The sequence below is a fragment of the Notechis scutatus genome, chromosome 2 (genome assembly GCF_049901735.1).
Source record: "Notechis scutatus isolate UNSWTSFEM ecotype Mainland chromosome 2, rNotScu1.2, whole genome shotgun sequence".
In the NCBI taxonomy this organism is placed as follows: Eukaryota; Metazoa; Chordata; class Lepidosauria; order Squamata; family Elapidae; genus Notechis; species Notechis scutatus.
In genome coordinates, this window is record NC_142010.1 from 249325323 (window position 1) to 249350083 (window position 24761).

At 42.6% G+C, this 24761-nt stretch overlaps 1 protein-coding gene across 1 annotated transcript in view; it reads left to right on the top strand.

Annotated features, from left to right (window-relative positions):
• Positions 1–24761, top strand: part of ADAMTS12 (ADAM metallopeptidase with thrombospondin type 1 motif 12) — a 187079-nt gene that overhangs the window by 138119 nt on the left and 24199 nt on the right. Inside the window, exons 14-17 of the mRNA XM_087958535.1 lie at positions 2707–2827; positions 11638–11882; positions 15420–15561; positions 17431–17557. Of these exons, the coding sequence (XP_087814661.1) occupies positions 2707–2827; positions 11638–11882; positions 15420–15561; positions 17431–17557 (635 nt within the window). The remainder of the gene's footprint in view (positions 1–2706; positions 2828–11637; positions 11883–15419; positions 15562–17430; positions 17558–24761) is intronic.

The following is a 24761-nucleotide window of genomic DNA, read 5'->3' on the forward strand; positions in this document are numbered from 1 at the left end:
GTTCATAAATACTTGAATAAGTATAACTGTATAACCCATAACTGTTCTTTGGTTTGAAATAAAGATTTGACATCTGAATAATCTAGTAATTGACACAGACTACTAATTCAAGTATTTATGAACAAATGCTAATGAGTCAAGAAATATCTGAAAGCTGGTAACTTATTAATATAAAACCTGATATATTGGACTGTCCAATAATTTGAAATTCCAAGATACCAAGTCATTAAACCAATCAACAAAAACTCAGAACTTATCAGGCAAATCTTGAAAGGTTTTGTTGATTTTATCCATAAAAGTACACAATCTGACATGAGGAAGCTAATATTTCCTGCATTCTTATCTGAAAGCTGATGGTTGATTAGCTTTACACCCTAAGGTCAGTTTCCTGTGAAAGCATCAACATTTTGCAAGTTAACCTTTTTTAAAATTAAGTTTAAAATTTTATGGCTGCCATCCTGGGGCATCATAGGAAGACACCCCATGCCTTTTTTTTTAATTAACTCTGACCATATAATATTCCTGGAAAGATGAAAGAAATAAAGAAAACGTGTGGAGATAGCATCATTCTTCTGATAGTCATGCAGTATATTGTGTCATCCAATATATTCCTCACACACCCAGTCTAAAAAAGCCTCAAGAGAATGAAGGGTTCTCTTGTAAATCTCTTAGGATTTAATGAAAATGTTTGAAGCTGCAGATGACTAAAAAGCCAAATATCCATTTAAAAGAGGAAAACAATCCTTTGGCCATCTTGAAAATATACAAGAACATAAGAATTTCTCTTCTTTCTAAAAAAGGTCTTTCAGTAGCATTTTTTTTTTCTTTCTACTTTGAAAAGTGAAACCCAGAGTGATATAATGGTTAAAGTGCTGGACTAGGAGTGGGGTGATCTAGCATTTCCTTAATTATGGAAGCCACTTTGGATCAGTCACTTCCTCTAATGAGAGCCAGGCTCAGCAACTAGGGTCTATGACAATTCACCACAGCCAACTCGCCATGGCCAACTCACTACAGTCAACTTGCCACAGCTAACACACTGCAAGACAACTTGCCACAGCCATCTTGCCACAGGACAACTCAGTGCGGGACAAGAGTTACATAATATCAAAGAAATGGTAGAATAGAATCATTAAAGAAAGGATGCAAAAGGAGGGACAGAATGATATATGAATGGCAAAAATTAAAATAATGTTTATGTATCTTAAATAATTAAATAGAATTGTTAAATTGTTCCACAGCGAGTTGTCCCACGGTGAGTTGGCCGTGGTGAGTTGACTGTGATGAGTTGGCTGTGGCAAGTTGGCCATGGTGAGTTGGCCATGATGAATTGGCTACCGTAAGTTGGCTGTGGCAAGTTGTCCCATTCCCCAACAAACTAACTGGCTAAAGAACAAAGCCCCTCATTACATCATACACCGATAGCTTCTCTATGTAAACCACATAAGTGCAATGCAAAGCAAGGGCACATTGAAGCTAAATGAGACAAACATTAAGACCAATGTATTGCATGAGAACTAATAGGGAAAAAGTAGTATAGTTTTTCTGCAGGATGCTATACAGCATCAATAAAAGAGAATATCTGCAGCTCAGGGTTGAAATGAGGGGTCCTTGGTGCTCTCTGAGCTTGGTTGTTTTCTTGCAGACTAGGTAACATCATCAGTGCTAACACCACCATCTATGCTATACACATTTCTGAAGTTTGCTGTTGAGTTTGGCATGTTCAAAATCAGGAATATAACCGGACCATCTGCAATATTTTCTCCAACTTACTAACATGCTTCAACTGGTCAGAGTGGTGATGGATTGGGACAGTGGTGGGATTCAATTTTTTTTTTACTACTGGTTCTGTGGGCGTGGCAGGGGAAGGATACTGTAAAAGTTCCAGTCAGAGGTGGTATTTGCCGGTTCTCCGAACTACTCAAAATTTCCGCTACCGCTTCTCCAAAACTGGTCAGAACCTGCTGAATACCACCTCTGACTTGGGAGAAAATCAGAGGTGGTATTCAGCAGGTTCCAACCAGTTCTGGAGAACCGGTAGTGGAAATTTTGAGTAGTTCGGAGAACTGGAAAATACCACCTCTGACTGGCCCCGCCCCCATCTATTCTCTGCCTCCTGAGTTACAGCAAGGTCTTCTTTTGTTGCCCTGCACAGGAGAACAGAACTGGAAAGCAGATTATTGGGCTGGGAAGGTAATGGGATTTTGCAGTAACCTACCCCTGCCATGCCCACCAAGCCATGACCCCCCCCCACCAAGTCACACCCACAGAACCGGTAGTAAAAAAATTTGAATCCCACCATTGGTGGGGAGGGAATGGAGATTTTACAGTATTCTTCCCCTGCCAGGCCCACCAAACCACCCAGCCACGCTCACAGAACTGGTAGTAAAAAATTTGAATCCCAGAATCCCACCACTGGAGAATATTATTTGTCTTCATCAAAACTCCTTTAAACATATATGAGCTCCATGTCTACGGAGATTCTCAGTCATTCAGGACATGGTTGTACCAAAGATGCTTTTTCAGCAGTTCAAGTTGCCTTTTGAAAAAGCACTTTTGGGACATATATATGAGCTCCATGGGTTAATAGGAGTTAAGAGTATTTTTAATTTATAGGTAATTGATATTTTAAAGAAAAAAAATAGATGTATTAATCCTAACAAATGCATATAACATTTATTCTGATAATGCCTTTTTTTGTTTTAGACTGTTGGCTGTGATTATGAAATTAATTCCAATGCCACTGAAGATCAGTGTGGAGTTTGCTTAGGAGACGGATCTTCTTGTCAAACAGTGAAGATAACATTCAATCAGAGTGAAGGATTCGGTAAAGAAACTTTCCCTCACACTATCAATTTACTTTACCCATTTCAAATATTCTGTAGAAAAGTATAAACAGAGAGTCCAAGAAGAATAAATTGTGAAAATAGCCCAGAGGAAAGGTAGGAAAATAGTATTTCTATTTGTTTTTCTCCCCATCTTTTCAATTAGATACTCATATTCTTCATGAAAACCTTTAATGTTCTAAAACATTAGATCAGGGGTAATCAAACTCTATTTCATTGAGGGCCACATCAGGGCTGTGTTTGACCTTGGGGGCCTGGAGTGGGCATGGCCAGGGTGGACGTGGCCACCTTGACATCACTCGTATCGGGGGCGCCTGTGGCGGCCCGAGCGCCATGCCAGAGAAAACAGGCTCCCGAGCTCTGTTTTTGGCTATGACGGCCTCCTGCAGCCCTCTGCCAGCAAAAACCGAGCTGGGGGGGCTGCAGGTGGCCCCCTGAGCACCGTTTTTGGCTGCGATGGCCTCCTGCAGCCCTTTGTCAGCAAACGGAGCTCGGAGCTGCCGAGAAAGGAGCCAGGCCATGCAGCCCTCCCGAACTCCATTTTCTCTAGCAGAGGAACCATGGGCCAGTCCTTCGTTGTTTCCTGGATGGCCCCGCAGGCCAGATCTAAGCACCTATGGGCCAGATCTGGTCCACGAGCCTTGAGTTTGACATCCCTGCATTAGATATTCAAACAAATTCAATTACAGGTAGTCCTCGACTTACAACTATTTGTTTAGTGACCTTTCGAAGATACAATGGCATTGAAAAAAGTGACTTACAATAATTCCTTGCACTTATGACCACCACAGCAGCCTCATGGTCATGTGATCAAAATTTGGGGGCTTGGCAACCGGCATATTTTATGGCCAGTTGCAGTGTCCTGGGGTAATGAGATCACCTTCTGCAACCTTCCCAGATGGCTTCCGACAAGCAATGGGGGAAACCAGATTCAATAACAACTCCGTGGTTTACTTAACAACTGCAATGATCTGCTTAGTAACCAAGGCAAAATAAAAAACTGCTGTAAAAATGGATATGTCTTACTTAACAACCACCTTACTTAGTAACAGAAAGTCTGATTTCAGTTGTGATCATAAGTCAAGGACTAACTAGCTGTATTGTATATTTCATATAAATACATGGATCCAAAGACTTCTTTGCATGACAGGGATTCCAATAAATGAGAATATATCAGAGTTAAAATGAGGGGGTCCTTGGTGCTCTCTGAGCTTGGTTGTTATTTTGCAGACATTTCATTACCCAAACTAGGTAACATCATCACTGACTAGCATTGATGATGTTACTTGATAATGAAAGGTCTGGAAGAAAATAACCAAGCTCAGAGAGGATCAAGGACCTCTCTCAAGTCAGAAGTGGGCCATGTTTTCTGGCCCTGTATGTCCATGCAATGTCCTGGATTATAGGGCTTGGCATGTAGCTTAATAGTAAAAAAAAAGTCCAAAAGCGAGGAAATGCTGACTTAAAATAAAGAATTGGTTAGAAGAAATCACTAAACAAAAAATTGAGATGAAATCAGAACTATTTTTATTGAGCATATTAAAACAAAATACCTGCAAAAAACTTCAATACATTATACTCCATGTAATAACCGTGGCCAGAATTGCTTTTGCTCAAAATTGGAAACAAGACAACACTCTTTCTGATGGAATGATAATAAAAAAGGTTCTTGAGTGTGCAGAGATGGACAGGTTAACTATAGAATTAAAAAATAGAGAAGAAATGGAATACTATTCGATCTGGAATATATGATATAACTGGTTGGACAACAGATGTAAAATTGTTGCATGAAGAATATGTAGGAGCTATACTATATATACATATATATCTGTAAATATTGTTTTAAGTTAAATGTAGAATTCATTTTATAATATATAGAGTAGTAATCTATACAATTAGAAGCTATGTCAACATGAATGAATACCGATACCAGAACACTGTAATGAGTGGAAACGTGGTGTCATGGTGAAAATATGACTAATAAAAATTTACTTTGAAAAAAAAAGTTTTAAAAAAATCAATTTAATTTTGAAGGACTATAAGAATATCAGGAAACTTGCTCCCGAAGGACTATAAACTTGCTCCCAGAAAAGCTAGGTTGTCTTCATCAGCTCCATTGGAAGTTGCATCCTCAGCAAGAAACTTTGAAGGATGATATTTCCTGTTCCAGATAAAGATGTTTGGATTAGTGCAAACACATGCTCCATTTCCAAATTTATTTTGCAAGTATCCAAGAAGAACGTCTTTGAATCTTGCTAGGATGAATACTAACTAGAAGGGACAGAAATCATACTAGCTGAGTTGTCTCATTAGAAAAATTCACCAATAATAAATAAACATTGTTTTTATTTGGACTAATTAAAGGATCCTAAATAAGGCTTTTCTCTCTTGGTACAGGTAATCCTCAACTTACGACCACAATTGAGCCCAAAATTTCTGTTGTTAAGTGAGGCAATTTGTTAAGTGAGTTTGGACCTGTTTTACGACCCTTCTTGCCACAGTTGTTAAGTGAGTCACTGCAGCTGATCAGCTAGTAACCCCGTTTTTAGGTAAATCTGGCTTCCCCATTGGCTCTGTGTCAGAGTATATTCATGAACTGGAATAGAGCTTGGTAACAAGGTCAGCCAATGAATAGGCATAGCAACTAAATCAGCCAGTTTTGGAAACTGAAACTAGAATTAGCCTAGGCTGGAAACTGAAACTAAAAGTAGCCTAGGTGTGGCTCTATATCAGGGGTGGGCAAACTTTTTGGCTCGGGGCGCATTGACTTTTAAAATTTGACAGACGGGCCGGGTCAGCACAAGATTTTGGGAATCGCCCCCCACCCTTCCCCCTCTTCTCCTCCTTCCCCTCCCCTCGGAGGCCCCTGAGTCAGGAGTTGCTACCGCCGGCGCGGCTCCGCGCAGCTCCAGTCCGCGTTGCCTCGGGAAGGGAAAGGCAAAAGGAAGAACCGCGGCGGTGCTTTGCAAGCGGGAGCAGCGGCACCGGAGGCTCAGGCTCAGCGGCTCCTGGTTTTGCCCCACCCTTCCCAAGGCAGCGGAGCTGCCATGGAGCTGCGCCGGCGTGCTACAACTCCTGACAGCCCCACCAGACACCTGAGCGGAGCCCGGGTGGAACTGCCTGTTGCTGCTGCTGGAGCACCGCCGGGTCGCCTCCTCCAAGCAGCCTGCCCGCCCACGGGCTTCCCCTCTGCCACGCGGCTCAGGGCCAGGCACGAGTCCCGCAATTTAAAAGGAAGCCGAAAGTTGCTGGGAAGTTGCTCGGGTGCTGGGAGCAGGCTTTTAAAGTGCCGCCCGAGCAAAGTTTAAGCAGCCCGCCCGCCCGCTGGGCGGAACCTTCCGCTCCTTGGCAGGAAGACGCTCCAGCCTGCAAACTTTGCCTTTGCAAAGCCCTGGAAGCCCGGAGCCGAGCAACTTCCCAGCAACTTTCGGCCGTTTTAACTCGCGGGCGCTCGCGCCTGGCGGAGGAAGCCCGGAGCCTCCTCCAAGCAGCCTGCCCGCCGGGCTTCCTTCCACCACATGGCTCGGGGCCAGGTGCGAGCACCAGCGAGTTAAAAGGAAGCCGAAAGTTGCTGGGAAGTTGCTCGGGTGCTGGGAGCAGGCTTTTAAAGTGCTGCCTGAGCAAAGTTTAAGCCTGGAAGCCCCGGAAACCGAGCAACTTCCCAGCAACTTTCGGCTTCATTTAGCTCGCAGGCGCTCGCGCCTCGCCCAAGCCGCACTGCAGCCCGCTCAAGCAGCCCGCCCACCCGCCCGGGTGAACCCTTCCGCTCCTCGGCGGGAAGACGCTCCAGCCTGCAAACTTTGCCTTTGCAAAGCCCTGGAAGCCGAGTAAACCGAGCAACTTCCCAGTAAGTTTCCACTTCATTTTAACTCGCGGCTCTCGCGCCTCGCCCGAGCCGCACGGCGGGGGAAGCCCGGAGCGCCGCCGGTCGCCTCCTCCAAGCAGCCCGCCTGCCCGCCCGCCGGGCTTCCCCTCCACCGCGGCTCGGGGCCAGGCGCAGCGCCCGCAAGATTAAACGAAGCGGAAAGTTGCTGGGAAGTTGCTCGGGTGCTGGGAGCAGGCTTTAAAGTGCCGCCCGAGCAGGACCGCCGAGCGGGAAATGGGGCATCAAGGCAGGGCAAGGCTCCACCAGCAGCGGCCTAGCTTTAGGTGGCTCCAAGCAGCCCGCCCGCCCGCCGGGTGGAACCCTTCCCGCTCCTCGGCGGGAAGCGCGCTCCAGCCTGCAAGCTTTGCCTTTGCAAAGTTTAAGCCTGGAAGCCCCAGGAAAAAAAGGGGATGCGGGACTCACCTTCGGAGAGGTCGCACTCGAAGGTGATTTTGAACTCCCAGCCGAGGCCTTTGCAAATTTCTTTTCTTTCCTACCCCTAGATCGCTCCGCTGTGTTTTGCAGCTTTGGTGGCCATGCGGCACAGGGCAATACGCCACGCCCAGCGATTTTTTTTCAGGGCGGGCGGATTGGACAGACCAATGGCAGCGATTTTTTCAGGGCGGGCGGATTGGACAGACCAATGGCAGCGATTTTTTTTCAGGGGCGGGCCGCATTGGACAGACCAACGGGCCGGATGTGGCCCGCGGGCCGTAGTTTGCCCACCCCTGCTCTATATTAAGCTCTGCAGCTCTGCAGCTATGTTGAGCTCTGAGTCTGTCTATTGAAAATGAAACTGCTTCTCTCCTCTGCTGTTTGTAATGCTTGCCTGCTGAACTAAAGTGAAACTGATGTCTGTTTCTGAGCTCCTGAGTTGCTACGGAAGTTACTTGCAACATGTTTCTGTCTGAGTTTGCTCCATGTTGGAGAAATCTACAGCTGGTTTGTAAAATCTACTTATTATGTTTATAAAGAGGTTAAATGAAGCATCAGCCATCTGTGTTTTTTTTTTTCTGGCACTGAATTAATGCTGCAAAACTCTGAATACTCTGCTTGTCAGAAGGTCGCAAAAAGGGATCACGCGACCTTGGGACGCAGCAAAGGTCATAAATATGAATCAATTGCCAAGCCTCTGAATTCTGACCACATGATCATGGACACACTGCAAAGGGCATAACTGTGAAAACGGTCATAAGTCACATTTTTTCAGCGCTGTTGTAGCTTTGAATAATCACTAAATGAACTGTGGTCAGTTGAGGACTACCTGTAGATTATTTTGACTTTTTAAAAGTCGGCAGGTGGAGAGGAAATGCAAAATTAAAAAAAATATGAAGCAATGTTTTTAACAGTAGGTTCCCAACCAGTGGTGGTGTTCAGCCGGTTCGCACAGGATCGGGCAAACAAGGATTTGGTGTGGGTCGCCGAACCGATAGTAAGTTCTGGCTGGCCACGCCAACCCGGTCGCCCGCCCACCCGATGCTTGCTCACCCGCCTGACGTTTGCCTGAGGTATTTCTTTCTTTTTTTTTCCCCTCCCAACAATCAGCTGTACATACGATCAGCTGTGCCGGCATTCCCCTTGCTGAGGCCCAGGAAGGCAAAAAATGGCTCCACCCCCCTCCATTTTTTTGCCTTCCTGACCCTCAGAGGAGCCTTATGGGAGCAAAAACACCCCCCCCCCAGGCTCTTCTGAGGCCAGGAAGCTCCCAAAATGGAGGATGGAGGGGTGTTGCATGCTCCTCCCAATGCTGTTTTTTTTTCTTCCTTTTAGAGGAGCCTTATGGGAGCAAAAAGCCCCCCCAGAGGCTCCTCTGAGGCTCTGAAGGTGCAAAAAGCGGGTGGGGGGTGGCTGCAAAAAAAAGCACACACACAAAAAAAGCCATGCCCACCCAGTCACATGGCCACGCCCACCAAGGCCACACTCACAGAACCGGTAGTAAAAAAAATTTTTAATCCCACCACTGTTCCCAACGCGATGAATCCAAAGGCCTTTTGCAGCTATTTTGCCTTCAGCTGTTCTCCCCCTACTCCACCATGTGGATTTTCTATAGCTAGAGAGAAAGGTTGGAAGGCCTGGTGGGAGACTCTGAAAGTATTAGAGCAAAGCGCAGTGCTGTCTGACCCTGTGCTATTTGGTGAACCAAACACAGTAATCGCAAAATAAACTGGTCTTATCTAGATATATTTTTGAAGGGCTAGTAGTCCAAGCAGTCAAAGAAATGCATTGAACAGGGGTGTTCAGATAAATATGAATAAAATTGCAGCATCCAAATCTTATCACATTAAATGAAGCGCACTACGTTAAGCAAAGCTTCACTACTGCCCCAGAATTATGCTTAAGATTTATCTTCCAAGAGGGAAAAATAGCCCATAACTACTAGCTTTTGGAAATGGAGGGTCTTTGGCATTATTACTTTTCTCTTTTGAAGAGGGTTTGTCAGTTTCTCTTTGCTGACCTATTGCAATTAGATTCTTGGTTTATTGTTATTTTTTTAAAAAAGGGGGGAGATGAAAAGGTCAATTCTCTTCCTTCGTGTCAGACTTAATTACTACACAGGCCACAGAGGATCCACAAACAAGTGAAGATTTGTGTGAAGGAGGGAGGGAGGGAAGCAAGGGGAGACAGTGATCAAAAGTCAGCCAAAGCGATGCATATGTGCACACGAAAAAACATGTTCTGTGTGCATGTGGGACACAGCAGATCTGATCAAAATGGAAAGAATAACACATTCTATAGTCCTTGACTTACAACAGTTCATTTAGTGACCGTTCAAAGTTACAACATAGCAATAGCAACAGCAGTTAGACTTATATAATGCTTTACAGTCCTCTCTAAGTGGTTTACAGAGTCAGCCTATTGCCCCCAACAATCTGGGTCCTCATTTTACCCACCTTGGAAGGATGGAAGGCTGAGTCAACCTTGAGCCTGGTGAGATTTGAACTGCCAAATTGCAGGCAGCTGGCAGTCAGCAGAAGTAGCCTGCAGTACTGCACTCTAACCACTGTGCCATCGTGGCTCAATGAATGAACATCATTGGAAAAAAGTGACTTACGACAGTTTTTCACACTTAAGATCATCGCAGCTTCCCCATGATCAAAATTCAGTCACTTGGCAACTGACTCATATGTCAACTCATAAAATATTTCTATGGTCTTTTTAGAGTTGCCAACAGAGAGGGGGGTGGGGACAGTGTGGCAACTTGGAAACCAAAAGTGCATTCCATTAATAGTTTTCAAGGATAGTAACTAGGTGACTGAAATTTCTGCCGCACAAAATTCTAACTGGAGAACATGATTGATGACTCTTGGCTATGGATGTGTCCCATTGGAGAATATGAATTACGATACACCCAGAGGTGGGGGTAAACCAGGGTCAAGGGTGACAATGAATTATGAGTCTGAGAGTCAGCTATACCCAGGCAGTGCTGGACATTTTAACTCCCAATAAATCCTTTTGAAGTTTTGGAAGTTTGGCTCGAGACTCATGATTTAAATGGGGGTAACTGCCGGAATCCTGACAGCTAGCCACATAATTCATATTTATGATGGATGCAGTGTCCAGGGGTCATGGATCCCCTTTTGTGACCTTCTGACAAGCAAAGTCAATGGGGAAACCTGTTTCACTTAACAACCACGTTACTAATTTACCAGCTGCAGTGATTTACTTAACAGCTGTGGCAAGAAAAGTTATAAAATGGGGCAAAACTTGTTTAACAAATGTTTCACTTAGCAACAGAAATTTTGGGCTCAATTGTGGTCATAGGTTGAGATCTACCTGTGTATAGTTTACTCAAAAAAGTCCAATGTGGTTTGCCAGTGTCTTTCCACTGTTTTTCTCCTCAGTCTAGCCTTGGATTTCCATGAAGGCCTCTCTTCCAAGCTTTGCTCAAGGATTCCAGACATTATTGCCCTCTTTTAGATTAAACCCTAATGACAGTGGCCTGGGAGCAGATTTAATGGTTTCCCCCTCAAGAAGTTCAGAATCAGAATAGAGTTGGAAGGGACCTTGGAGGTCTTCTAGTCCAGCCCCCTGCCTAGGCGGGAAACCCTACACCACTTCAGACAAATGGTTATTCAATCTCTTCTTAAAATCTTCCAGTGCTGGAGAATTCACAACTTCCAGAGGCAAGTTATTCCATTGATTAGTTGTTCTAACTGCCAGGAAATTTCTCCTTCTAAGGTGCTTCTCTCCTTGATCAGTTTCCACCCATTGCTTTTTGTCCTGTCCTCAGGTACTTTGGAGAATAGCTTGACTCCTTCTTCTTTGTGGCAACCCCTGAGATATTGGAACACTGCTATCATGCCTCCCCCAGTCCTTCTTTTCTTTAGACTAGACGTACCCAATTCCAGCAATCATTTTGATATGTTTTAGCCTTCAGCCCCTAATCATCCTAGTTGCTCTTCTCTGCACTCTTTCTAGAGTCTCAACATCTTTTTTACGTCGTGGTGATCATAAATACATGTCAGTTGTCAAGTGTCTGAATTTTGACCACAAGGACGCTGTGATAGTCATAAGTGTGAGGACTGCTCATAAATAACCTTTTTTTAGTGCTGTTGTAATTTCAAATGGTTGTTAAACAAATGGAAGACTGCCTGTAAGGTCAACTTGAAGGACATTTAAATGTATGTGTTAGAAATTTCTTGGCCAAAAATCTACATATAGGTATATATCCATTATGAAGATGTTAAGAGATGCTTAAATTAAATTTCATTAATAAAATTAATATTTTAAAAACCTCCTGGAATTCTAGATAGGACTAAAAGTGCCAGAGGTCAATATTTCTTACCTCTGTTCTAAGCCACAGGTAGGCTATTTATCGTCTTTTGGGTCTTACAAGTCCCAATATTTTGGACCACTGGATGATGTCAGCTCAGCTTCAAGAACACCTGGAGATGTTTTTATATCCATTTTATCTTTCTCGCGTAGGTTATGTTGACATTGGCCTGATTCCCAAAGGTGCAAGACACATCAAAGTGGTTGAGGTGTCAGAAGCAGGCAATTTCCTTGCGCTGCGCAGCGAAGACCCTCAGAAGTACTATCTCAACGGAGGGTTTATTATTCAGTGGAATGGAGATTACGAAGTGGCAGGAACAATATTTCAGTATGAAAGAGAAGGAGATTTGGAAAACCTCACTGCTTCTGGGCCCACAAACGAATCCTTATGGCTGCAGGTACGCCAGTGTGTCACATGATGGGTATGATGCAGACTGTGAATGTAGCAATGGTAGGATTCAATTTTTTTTACTACCGGTTCTGTGGGCGTGGCTTGGTGGGTGTGGCAGGGGAAGGATACTGTAAAATCTCCAGTCAGAGGTGGTATTTGCTGGTTCTCTTAACTACTCGAAATTTCCGCTACTGGTTCTCCAGAACTGGTCAGAACCTGCTAAATACCTCATCTGGAATGTAGCGCAGAAAAGGAATTGTCAATATTCACAACTTTTCTCACTTCACGTGCTTTTGCTGCTGCAGATAACAGTTTGTGGACTCAATCCAATGTAATCTAGTGCAATTAACTTGATAGGTGTCCATTTTTTTACATAAGATCTTTTAAGATATTATATATGCATAGTGTGTATCAATGTAATCATAAAACAAATAAATGTGTTCTGTAACAGCCAATGGAAAGTATGCCTTAAAGAAATTGTATCCCATAGTTTCTGCTTAGCAAAACATTGCTATGGACTCTCTCAAAAATTGGCAGCATTTAGAGCGTGGATATCTCATGATTCATTCTACTGTTTAAATCTTAAAAGGCGTGAAAAAATCTGTACTTTTCTGCTCATGGTCCTCCTATAGAAAGGAACAGAAAGTATGGACCTGCAGTAAAATGTTGTGGAGCTCCAGAGTTCCTGAGCATGAGAACTGAAGTCCACAGGTTGTAATGGGGCCATAATTGTTCACCCCTTGATTAGACATTTGGGCTGAGAAGGTCCTCTAGAACAGAGGTCGCCAACCTTTTGGACCTCAGGGACCACCAAACTCATAATTTTAGATCCCAGGGACCGCTAGCCGGTTCTGTGGGTGTGACCTAATTTGTGGGTGTGGCTTGGTGGTCATGTGACTGGCTGGGCATGGCTTGTATGTAAATAGTATAAATATTTATATAAATATTGAATTTTTTATTTAAAAAAAAGAGCAACTTTTACCCAAAATCAAGCAAAGCAGGCAAGCAGATTGAGTTGCTCACAGAATCACAGATTCATTCAGAGATCTATCTATCTGCCATTGGCTAGCTCAGTCTGTCACATAAAATTTGCTTGCAAGCAAACTCACAAAATTAACTCACAACACACCATGCATGGAAATATTGAATTTTTTATTTAAAAAGAGCAACTTTTACCCAAAATCAGGCAAAGCAGGCAGATTGAGTTGCTCACAGAATCATTCAGTGATCTATCTATCTGCCATCGGCTAGCTCAGTCTCTCAAATTTGCTTGCCGTGAGTCTGCACTGAATTTGCTTGCAAGCATACTTCAGTCCTAAGGGAGGTTTGGCTGTGCTGAGCCGAAGATCTAAAGACGAGCTACAAAGCAAGAAATCCAACCATTTCCTGCTTCCTAGCTAATCTAAATCTCCTGGCACAGCAGAACAGATGATGGTCGGAAAAAGGAAAAATAGCAAGTTTACTGGGTAAACAGTCCTGGTCAATTTCTGGTTAGATTGCTCCCAGTCTACTCCTACCAATATGCCACTCTTCTCAATCTACCACCAGAGTCAAAAGGTTTGATTCCATCATGTAGCTGTGTTTGCCCTAGATGTATTTATTAGTCACCTTTTTCTTATTTGGAAAACAACAATAACAAGAATCTATGGAGATTCTCAGTCATCCAGGTCATGGTTGTCCCAAAGGTGCATTTTCAGGAGGCAACTGGACTTCTTTGTTTTTTCTTTGAAAATGTTTCACTTCTCATTCAAGAAGCTTCTTCAGCTCTGACTGGATGGTGGGGAATGGAAGAATTTATATTCCTTGCAGACAGCTGGTCATTTGCATTCTTTTAGAGCAGGGTGTCAAACTGGTGACCTGCAGACCAGATGCGTCATGCACAGGCCACGCCCAGTACAGCTCCGCAAATGGGAAAAATGGTGCAAAATGTTACATGACAGCAACATGACATGATGAGTTTGACACCCATCGTTGAGTCGTTGAGGCCATAGGAGATTTATCTGTGTCCTCAGGGTCACCTGAGTAGTGAAAATGGGTGTGAAAGCTTTTTGGAATTGTTGAAAGGAACAAGGGCAGAAAATATCCTACAGCCAAGAAGGCTGCAAACCCATTTGCACTACTCAGGTGACCCTGAGGACATAGATAAACCACCAAGTGCTTCCATGATCCTCTAAAAGAATACAAATGACCAGGTGTCTGCAAGGAATATAAATCCCTCCATTCCCCACCATCCTGTCAGAGCTGAAGAAGCTTCTTGGATGAGAAGCAAAACATCTTCAAAGAAAAAACAAGAAAGTCCAGTTACCTCCTGAAAAAGCACCTTTGGGACAACAACAACAAGATTTTGGTGTAATTTACAGCTGTAGAGCATATGACCAGCAGATTTAATTAGATTATCATTCCCGGGGCCTTATGGAAAGGATTGAAGTTTTCCCATCTCTTTGACTGAACACATCAAAATATCACAGCGGTCCGATCTGGGAGGCAAAAATAAATGGAAGCAAAGAGATCCGGAAAATTGTCGTGCCATCTTGTTGTGGTGAGGAGGCTGGGAAAGAGATAGGGGGAATTCTAGACATAATCCACAGACAGGAGAAGAATTTGTTAGCAGTTTACATCTGCACTAGTCAAGGTGGTAGCCATGACAATGAGACTGAAGTGTTGTTCATTAAAAATAGCTGGAGCTTTAATCACACGGTTATGGCCACCAGCTTGGCATTTTTAGTATACTCTGCCGATATCTCTATAATATATCTACAGTTCATATCAATGTGCAAGAAGCCTGGCGGGAAGAGATTAAAAATGAGAGTTCATCAATGGACATATGTATTTACTATTTCTACCAAACTGGAGAAATTCAAGTTAGCCAAATCAAAGAGGATTGGAGTGACTCCTGCAGTTTCCAAGTTTAATCCATTCCCTTTAATCCTTACATTAGAATGTTTTTTTTTTTGTTGTTGTTTTTTGAGGTCTGGATGGTTCTTGGTTCCTTGATTGTGATCTGTGGTGGGTGGCTTAACTCGTGGCCTGCTGGATCTTTGGAGCCCCAATCTGGTAGTCCTAAACTCCAGAGGGTTAACGTCATTGCCCAGAAGATCATTGGTTGCCCTCTCCCCTCTTTGGAAGAGCTTTATAGCTCCCGCTGCCTTAAGAAAGTTCAAAACATTCTCAAAAATCCATCTTATCCTGGGCACCCTTTTTTGAACTATTACCATCTGGCAGATGGGACAGAATAATAAAAACAAGGACAAATAGGCTGAAAAATAGCTTCTATCCCAGGGCTGTAACTCTGTTGAATTATACTGCATAGTGCAATATTAACACAATATCAGGGGTTTTCAATTCAATGTATAGAATGTGAAGGATGTGTATTTGTGTTTGTTTTCATGGTCATAGTGTGCACTGAGAATGGTGTTTGATTTCGTTGTATGAGGTGCATTGACAATAAAGTAAACTAAACTAAACTAAAAACAGAGAAGGGAAGAAAAGAGAGTATTCTGGTTTGATATTTTGTGATTGAAATGTACAATAAATGTTTGTTCAGCTCCTTTTTCAGGAAAACAACCCTGGAATAAAATATGAATACACTGTCCGCAAAAGTTCAAGCTTGGAAAATGAAGTGGAGGAGCCTGAATACTTTTGGAAATATGGAAAGTGGACGAGTTGCAGTGTAACTTGTGGCAGTGGTAAGAAATCATAATTTTCCAAGTCCCTTTCCTCCCTCTTGTCAGCTGCTTTGGTCTCCCCATTCATTGTTCTAACAATGTACCAACTTGGATATACTTAAATTACTTTAGACTGGCAAATAGTGATTTATTAATAGTTAATTTATATGCCTTTTGAAAGGCCACCAATAAAATCAGCATACAGAAAGCTACATTGTGTGTCTACTAATCATTAATTAGTTAAACCTCAGGAACACAATGGCATTTTTCCCATTCCAAGTAATAAAAGCAGAGGGGGGTTGCCCTAATTTAATGCAGAAATCACATTGTGCAATTAAGAGTTAAAAAAAATAAAGTAGCACTTAGATCAGCTCTGTTCAAACTAATAATAATTTACCAAGTAATTGCTGGAGGTGACCTCTAGTTGCTTCTGTGGAGTGATTAAGGGAGAAAGGGAATTTCACTCTTGTCAGTTAATTTATGATAATTATCCTTTCTTCTTGAGTAATTATTATTATCAACTTACTTCAACATCTTGGCCTGTTGAAAACAGTTCCTATGTGCTGGTCTGGCTTGAATTGAACTGAAGGAAGAATGAAAGATTTGTAAGCACTTAAATTATGAATCTAATCCACAGCTGTTGTACTGAGAGACATGTGAGGTGAATAGTTTAGATAAGAAAGTAGATAAAAGTGCCTCTAATATTTGTATCTATTGTAATTGGTTTACTGATGCAGAAAAATGGTTCATGTAAAGTTAAATTCCAAGAGAGTCAATCTGGGTTTTCCTAATCTGATGACTAAATTGAGTTGGACTTCGGTTCTACATTTTCCCAGTCAACATGGTTAGTGGGAGATTTTGAGGAACTAAAGTCCCGCACATCTATAAAGCAACTTATTTATGATCTTCTGTTTCCTCTCATCCTTTCATTTCTCTTTGAGCTTATTCAGGAACCTTCAGAAACAAATGCATGAATATAAACAAAGAACAAAACAGCAGTTATAGTATTGAGATATAACCAAGGATGCTTTTAGCACAAAGGAGCTGGGCATTCCTACACTCTCTCATTTGTTGTGGGGAGATCATAGTAGGGCATCTCGCTTTGGTATTGTTGACTTCTCTTTTTTGAATGAAAAATCCATAGTGTTGATGGCACAGAGACGTATCGTAGAATGAGTTTTTTAGCTGGAATGCCAAACTATAGTATTAACTACCATTATAGGGGTGACATGATAGCAGTGTTTCAATATTTGGGGAGCTGCCACAAAGAAGAGAGGGTCAACCTACTCTCCAAAGCACCAAAAAGCAGGACAAAGAGCAATGGACAGAAACTAATCAAGGAGAGAACCTACCAAGAAGTGAGGAGAAATTTCCTCAGAATTAGAACAATCAATCAGTGGAATGGTTTGCCTTCAGAAGTTGTGGGTGCTCCAACACTGGAGGTTTTTAAGAAGAGATTGGACAGACGTTTGCCCAGAATGATATAGGGTTTTCTGCTTGGACTAGAAGATTTTCAAGGTCCTTTCCAACTGTTATTCGATTCCTTAAAATGCTCTGGGACACACAAATTCTGCAGTGATATAGGTAAAGTCCACTGGAGTTTGATATTCAAAAAATATAAATAAAAAAAGAACAAAAACTGGCAGATATCTGCTATCTAGGTTTTGCAGACTGCAGATATTGGTATCTGACAGTTTTTATTGGCAGTTTTAAACATTTGGTGTTGGCATATAGCGTTAATGGCAGGCAGGATGTTCTGCAAATCTGTGTACTTGGCAGTTTCTCAGCAGTGCTAACATTTAATATGAGCTACTCCATACACCAAAATGTTTATCTTCTTAAAGATACATCTAAAGATGAATTTCAAAATTTCTTTCATTTTTCTCATAGGGTTTCAGCGACAGATTGCCCATTGTGTGAAAAAGGGGAAGAGCATGGTGAAAAACCTGTTTTGTGACCCAGAAACCCAGCCCAAGGCAAAACAGAAAAAATGCATTGAAAAAGATTGCCCACCAAGGTATGCACGAATACAGAGCACAGGTCACCAATCTTTGCGACTTGGCAACTTCACGGGAGGAGGAGGGGAGAGGGAAACCAGGCTGCACAAGGGGTTGGGCTGGCCTTCACACCTGCACACACACAGCTCAATTTGTGCGAGTTGAGCTGCATGCAAGGGTGTGCACACACCACCTCGCCATTCACACAAGTTGAGCTGTGCGCATGCATCCCCCATTCCAAACAGGCCATGGTCCGGAAAGTTGGGAACCCCTGATATAGAGGAAGATATTTTAAGATAATGATGAGAAATAAAGTATATTTTTCCCATCCCAGGCCACGTATGATGGAAGAAAAATAACTATCCAAGTGAAAGAAAAATTAAAGTATGTGAGAGATCAGTAATAATATGAAAATGGATGAGCAGAGTGAATAACACAGTAGTGTTTCAACCAGTGGTGGGATTGAAAAAGTTGGTGTGGCTTGGTGGGCGCGCTTCGTGAACATGCACACACTTTACGTGTGCATGCACACCAAACACCCACTTTGCATAGGTGCAGAGGCATTTGCAGAGGTGTTCCAACTCACCTCCTGCAAGCCTGCACTCTCCCGGTCACTTCAGCTGTGCCGCGCAAAGCAGCTGCGCTTCAAAAGCAGGGGATAAAGGTGAGTATGGGAGCCCAGGCGGGTGGGTGGGCCCAACAGCACAGCAGTGGAGAGAACCAGTTTGGTCTCCGCTGCTTATCGCCGCTACCGTCTCGGCAGAACCGGTGCAAACCGGTAGAATACAACCACTGGTTTCAACCAGTATTTCTTATTCAACTTTTTGTCAGCATCTGTCTAAGTCAACAATTTCCTTAGGCAATGATCTAGAATCTGCACTCATTCTGACAATAAGGAACTAAAGCTTTCAGGAACCAGCAGGATCAGTAATAAAAGGGGATGGACAGCAGTGTCTACAGCAGGGGTGTCCAACCTTGGCAACTTTAAGACTTGTGGACTTCAACTCCCAGTTGAAGTCCACAAGTCTTAAAGTTGCCAAGGTTGGACATCCCTGGTCTACAGGGAGGGACTCAAAAAATTGAGAAGAGGCAGTTACAACTGGCCCTTGAAGTCACACCCCTTTGTGTGTGCTTGTGACATTGACACACACACAAAAGGAATGTGCTGCAATTGCTTTGCACAACTGCCATATTGATTTTTTTTTTTACCTCCATGAATGCTATCGGTAATGGATGCTGTACTTTAATAAATCGTGTTTTATATCTTCACCAATTCTCTCAGTTTCCACCTCTGCAATGTGGCATATCTTAGGAGATCGTTATAAGCAAGAGGTTGCCAAAGTGCCGTCTATAAAACTCTTTAAATCGTAAGCATTCTTAATGACAACATTGGCTGAATTTTCTTAAGACTCTGGGATTTTCACAGAGATTTGAAGTGAAAATTACACGTTTTTGCATTCTTGAAAAGAACAGATAAGATCTCAGAGAAGGGTTTGTGAGATTTCAGCAGTCATTTTTGGCAGGGCCATTACTTATCTGAAAAAGTTGCCAAACTCTGTTTTAACATGAACTGAGATAATAAGTGAAGGACCTTAAATTGAAAAGTCATAAACCATGTGATGTATTGGTGCAGATTGTGACCTTTCTCACAGAGAGATAAAGTCCTTTCCCCCTTGAATCAGAGGTAAGGCAAAGAACCTTTGAATAAACCATGAAGGTCAATATTCATTATTACCATCCTATTGTTCAATGTACTTTCTCTGATTAATGCACTATTTGCATATCCAAACCTTCCGAATTCTGACTAGTTCTACTTGAGAACATTTATTTTTATTTATTTATTTATTTGATTTTGATTATTTGATTTTATTTGTCAATCGCTTACAAGATAATAGGCATAAGTATAAACATGAGTAAGGATATAAGAAATAGGTATGAATAAATGGGGACAATAGGACAGGGATGGTATGCACAATTGTGCACTTATGCACATCCCTTACAGACCTCTTAGGAATGGGGTGAGGTCAGTAGTGGATAGTTTAAGTTAAAGAAGTGGGGGTTAGAGGATGTAACAACAGAGTCAGGTAGTGCATTCCAGGCATTGACCACTCTGTTGCTGAAGTCGTACTTTCTGCAATCAAGGAACGGTTTACATCGAGTTTGTATCTGTTGTATGCTCTTGTAATGTTGCGGTTGAAACTGAATTAGTCGTTGACTGGTAGGACATTGTAGCAGATAATTTTAAGTCCAACTGTAGGCAGTATAGTTCATGGTTATCCAAGCCCAAAATTTCAAGCCTATTGATATAGGGTATTCTGTTGCGAGCAGAGGAGTGTAGTACTCTTCTCGTGAAATACTTCTGGACTCACTCAATTGTATTAATGTTCAATATACAGTGTGGATTCCAGACAGATGAGCTGTATTCAAGTATTGGTCTAGCAAAGGTTTTGTATGCCCTCGTTAGCAATTCAATATTTCGTAAGGAGAAGCTTCTTAAGATTAGATTTACAACTCTTAATGCCTTTTTGGCAATGCTGTTACAGTGAGATCTGGCACTTAGGTCATTTGATATGAGTACTCCAAGGTCCTTGACAGAGTGAGGCTCATCAACGAGGTCATATCTGCCTAGTTTGTATTTGGTGTACTGATTTTTTACCAATATGTAGGACAGAGCATTTGTTGGTTGAGATTTGGAGTTGCCAATTTTTTTTACCATTCAGACACATAATCAAGGTCGCTTTGATTTGAACATGCTCTCAAATATTTTTTCTGTCAGAAGAATAATTTGGGGTTCCAGCTCAAGCCGGGATTATGCAAGGTTAAATAAAAATGAGATCCAGACAGCTGTGAGAAATGAAAAAATATTTATTCCTAAAAGCAAAGAGTTTGCCTTTAGGGGCAGCTACAGCGACATATTTTTTATTAGGGGAGCTTGTCCTGGTGTAGAAGTGTCTACGTGTTGATTCTAGTGTATTCATTTCCCAAAGGTGCTTTTTCAAGAGACAACTGAACTTTTTAGTTTTTCTTTGAAGACGTTTCACTTCTTATCCAAGAAGCGAAAGGGAAGGATTTATACTCCTTGCAGACAGTTGGTCATCCTTTTACATAGTTGTTGAGGCCACCTGGAGGTTTATTTGTGTCATCAGTCACCTGAGCAGTGCAAATGGGTGTAATATATATTTCTATACTTTACATAACTTACCACATATTTCCCTAATATATATATTTTCATATGCGTCTTTAGAAACAATTCTCATTATTTCTGTGTAGAAAGGATTGCAATCTGAAATTTATTGTTGTATACTCTCTTTGTTACGAACTTTCAAAGCTCAGAGGGGATTTCATTGTCTAAGAATGTTAATCATGATTAAACTAACTAGCAGATATTTTTATGATGGCTCCTGCTGCTTTTGCAGAGTAAACATTGAACATCTGCTGCAAGAATTTACTGGGTTTTCTGCCACTGTAACATGTTGATCACATCTCACTGGGTGGCCATATTTGGAATGCCATTATAGTCCCTGTAAATAATGTGCTTATTCTTTAAAGCACAAACCGCAAAATAGCTATAATTATCCTGTACTAATTATTTGGGCACTAACCGATAGTATGGCCTCTATGATAAACTGACCAAAAAACTTCAGAGGCATCCCTGCATAGACTTCTAGAATCACACACATGCACACACACATACACACACATACGATTTTTTTATTTAGTCAAATTCATGTAGCCGCCATCTCACAGAAGGTAATTCTGAGTGGTCTACGGTAGAGCCAATTATTTACACATATTATAAAACCAATTAAAACAAATGAATTATTAAAATCAAGATTGTTGGAGGGTCAAGATCAGAATGTTGCATGTGATGTAGTTCAGTGGTGGGATTCAAAAAAATTTACTACTGGTTCTGGGGGCGTGGCTTGGTGGGCATAGCATTGCTTGTTGGGTGTTGCTTAATTGGCATGGCAGGAGAAGGATACTGTAAAATCTCCTTTCCTGTCCCACTCCAGGAGAAGGTTACTGCAAAATCCCATTCCCTCCCCACCCCACTAACCTGCTTTCCAGCTCCGTTCTCCTATGCAGGGCAACCAAAGAAGACCCAACCAATCAGCTGGGACTCGGGAGGTAGTGAATAGATGGGGGCGGGGCCAGTCAGAGGTGGTATTTGCCAGTTCTCTGAACTATTCAGAATTTCCACTACTGGTTCTCCAGAACTGGTCAGAACCTGCTGAATACCACCTCTGATGTAGTTATGGCGTGGGCTCCCTGCTATCAAGGGATCTGTGGGCCTGATGGGAAAAAAACATGTTTTGAGAACTTTTGGGGAAGACATAAGAGCTCAGGCTAACCTCATCTCAGAGAAGATGATATTCCAAAAAGGAGATGCTACTACAGCTCCCAAGTCCTGTCAGGTGGAATTTTTTAGCAGATCTCTCAGCATGTCGTTCCTATTGGACCTGGTGTGATGGGTTGATGTAACTGGGGAGTGATGGCCTCTCAGATAACCAGTCCCCATGCCATGTAGGTCAAAGCCAGCATCTTGAATCGGATCCCGAAGCAAACTGGAAACCAATGCAGCTTACAGAGCAGAGGTGTAATGTATGTCCTGCTAGAGCAGGGGTGTCAAACTCAAGGCCTGTAGGCCAGATCTGGCCCACAGGGCTGCCTTGGAAACAGCAAAGGACCGGCCTGCGGTGCCTCTGTCAGAGAACACGGAGCTCGGGAGGGCTGTGCGCTGCACTCCTGAACTCCATTTCAGCAGCAATGACCTCCTGCAACCTGCCAGAGAAAACGGAATTCGGGAGGGCTGCATACCTGAGTTCTATTTTTGCTGGCAGAGCACAACAGGCTACCACAGGCACCCCAACACAAGTGACGTTGAGCTGGCCACACCCATCCTGGCCACACCCATCCAGCCCCCACGAGGTCAAACAAAACCCTGATGTGGCCCTCAATGAAATCGAGTTTGACACCCCTGTGCTAGAGGCACACATAATCGCCTGTGCTACAGCATTTTGCCCCCACTGTAGCTTCAAGTGCAGGCTTATGAAGAGCACATGAAGAGTCATCCATTTGTGAGTGACCAGGGCCTGAGTAACTGTGACCAAAATCTCATGATCCAGCAATGGGCCAACTGGTGCACAAAGGCCTCACAACCACAACTGCCACCTGCTCCTCAAGCAAAAGTTGTGAATCCAAGAGAACCCCCAGGTTGTACAATGGGTCTGTTTGGGGTAGTGCCACTCTATCCAGAACCAAAAATGGTAAAGTCCCAGATTCAGGAGGCTCTAAAACCCAGCGACACTCTTGCCAGAAGCCTGTTGTTCCCCATCCAAACACTCACAACCTCCATGTACCAGGACAGGACACCAACTGTATTGCTTAAGTTGCTGCGGGGTGGAGGAGAGGTACAGTGGAATATTACTAGTACATCAAGTTCTATTTTAATGCAATGTAGATATTTACACAGGAGTTCAGTACGATTTGTTCTCAAGTACAGTACAGTTCAAATAGCAGTTTTCATGGTTTAAGGCATTTTGTTTTGTCCCTGTCCCAATTCTGTTACTATGCAAAAATTCTGGGTGATGCACAGTACACAAACAATTAAACCATGGGAATACAAACACAATAAATCCCAAATAAAAAATATCAGTGCCAAAACACTTCATATAGTCTTTGCCGCAAATACACCAATACTGAAATGTGTCAGAAGCCCAAGCAACTAAACCCCCAAGTAATGGGCCAATTCTGTTGCTGTTGGGAAAATGTCTATGGAGATTCTCAACCATCCAAGTCATGGTTATCCTTCCATTCCCCACCATCCAGTCAGAGTTGAAGAAGCTTCTTGGATGAGAAGCGAAATGTCTTCAAAGGAAAACAAGAAAGTCCAGTTGCCTCTTGGAAAACCACCTTTGAAGCTGCTGTTGGGAAACTGCCAGCTAGGCTGGAAAGAGGGAGTAGGTCATGCATGGGCTTTGCCTTGGCAATCCTAAAAGCAGCGCTGGTCAAAAGGGCCCAGCAGAGATTATATTACCTGAGACTTCTCAGAAAACAACAACTGAATGAAAAACTGCTGGTGACCTTCTACCGTTGCACCATAGAGAGTATCTTAACTTACTGCACCTCTGTATGGTTTAGGAATTGCACAGTGGCAGATAGGACAGCACTCCAGAGGGTTAGCGTCATTGCCCAGAGGATCATTGGTTGCCCTCTCCCCTCTTTGGAAGAGCTTTATAGCCCCTGCTGCCTTAAGAAAGTTCGAAACATCCTCAAAGATCCATCTCATCCTGGGCACCCTTTTTTTTTTTGAACTATTACCATCTGGCAGACGGTACAGAATAATAAAAACAAGGACAAATAGGCTATCCCAGGGCAGTAACACTATTGAATTCTATTGTATAGTGCAATATTAATGCCATATCAAGGGTTTTCAATTCAGTGTGTGGAGTGTGAAGGATGTGTGTTTGTGTTTATTTTCATGTTCATGATATGCACTGAAGATGGTGTTTGATTTTGTTGCACGAGGTGCAATGACAATAAAGTAAATTAAACTAAACTAAAAGGTATAAGCTGGTTCTCTCCCCACCCTGCAACCCCAAGATCCATGAAGCCTGACCTGGTTGTTCCCAGGGGAAGGCAAACAGACTGGGAAGATTCTTATAACTTAGGCAGAGTACAATAAAGTTGCTTACTCTAGCTATTTATGAGGATCTCTGATTGCTTGCACCTTACAGTTGCTCACATTTTTTGTGTTTTCAATTCTTATCTTTATTTGAATTGCACAACCTTTAAGAATAAGGACATTTTAAAAACAGGGCTGTGTTCCATGCAGTATGACACCTGTCTAAGTTCACTGAAAAACGTTGTCAGCAGAAATAGAATCAAACATGACATGTTAGTTTGTAGGTTTTTTGAAATGCAACTTTCTCCTATGAGCTGTATTTTAAATCAGGGTTTATTTAGATCTGGCACAAGCATCCTGGTAACCACTATATGATCATAAAGAGATTTTAAAACCCCAAATCATTGCTGCCAACTAATAATTGTCCTGATTTTTATAGCCTAGATCTGGACCCCCTGTGAAATTTATCTATGAAGTCAGGAGCAATAAATTGTACGGTATGACAATTTTGGCTTTGGGTGAATTAGCCAAATTTTAAGGTTTTGAAAGTGAGGTTAGAGCAGCTCTGTCTTCCCACACAGAAGCTAATATACAAGAGG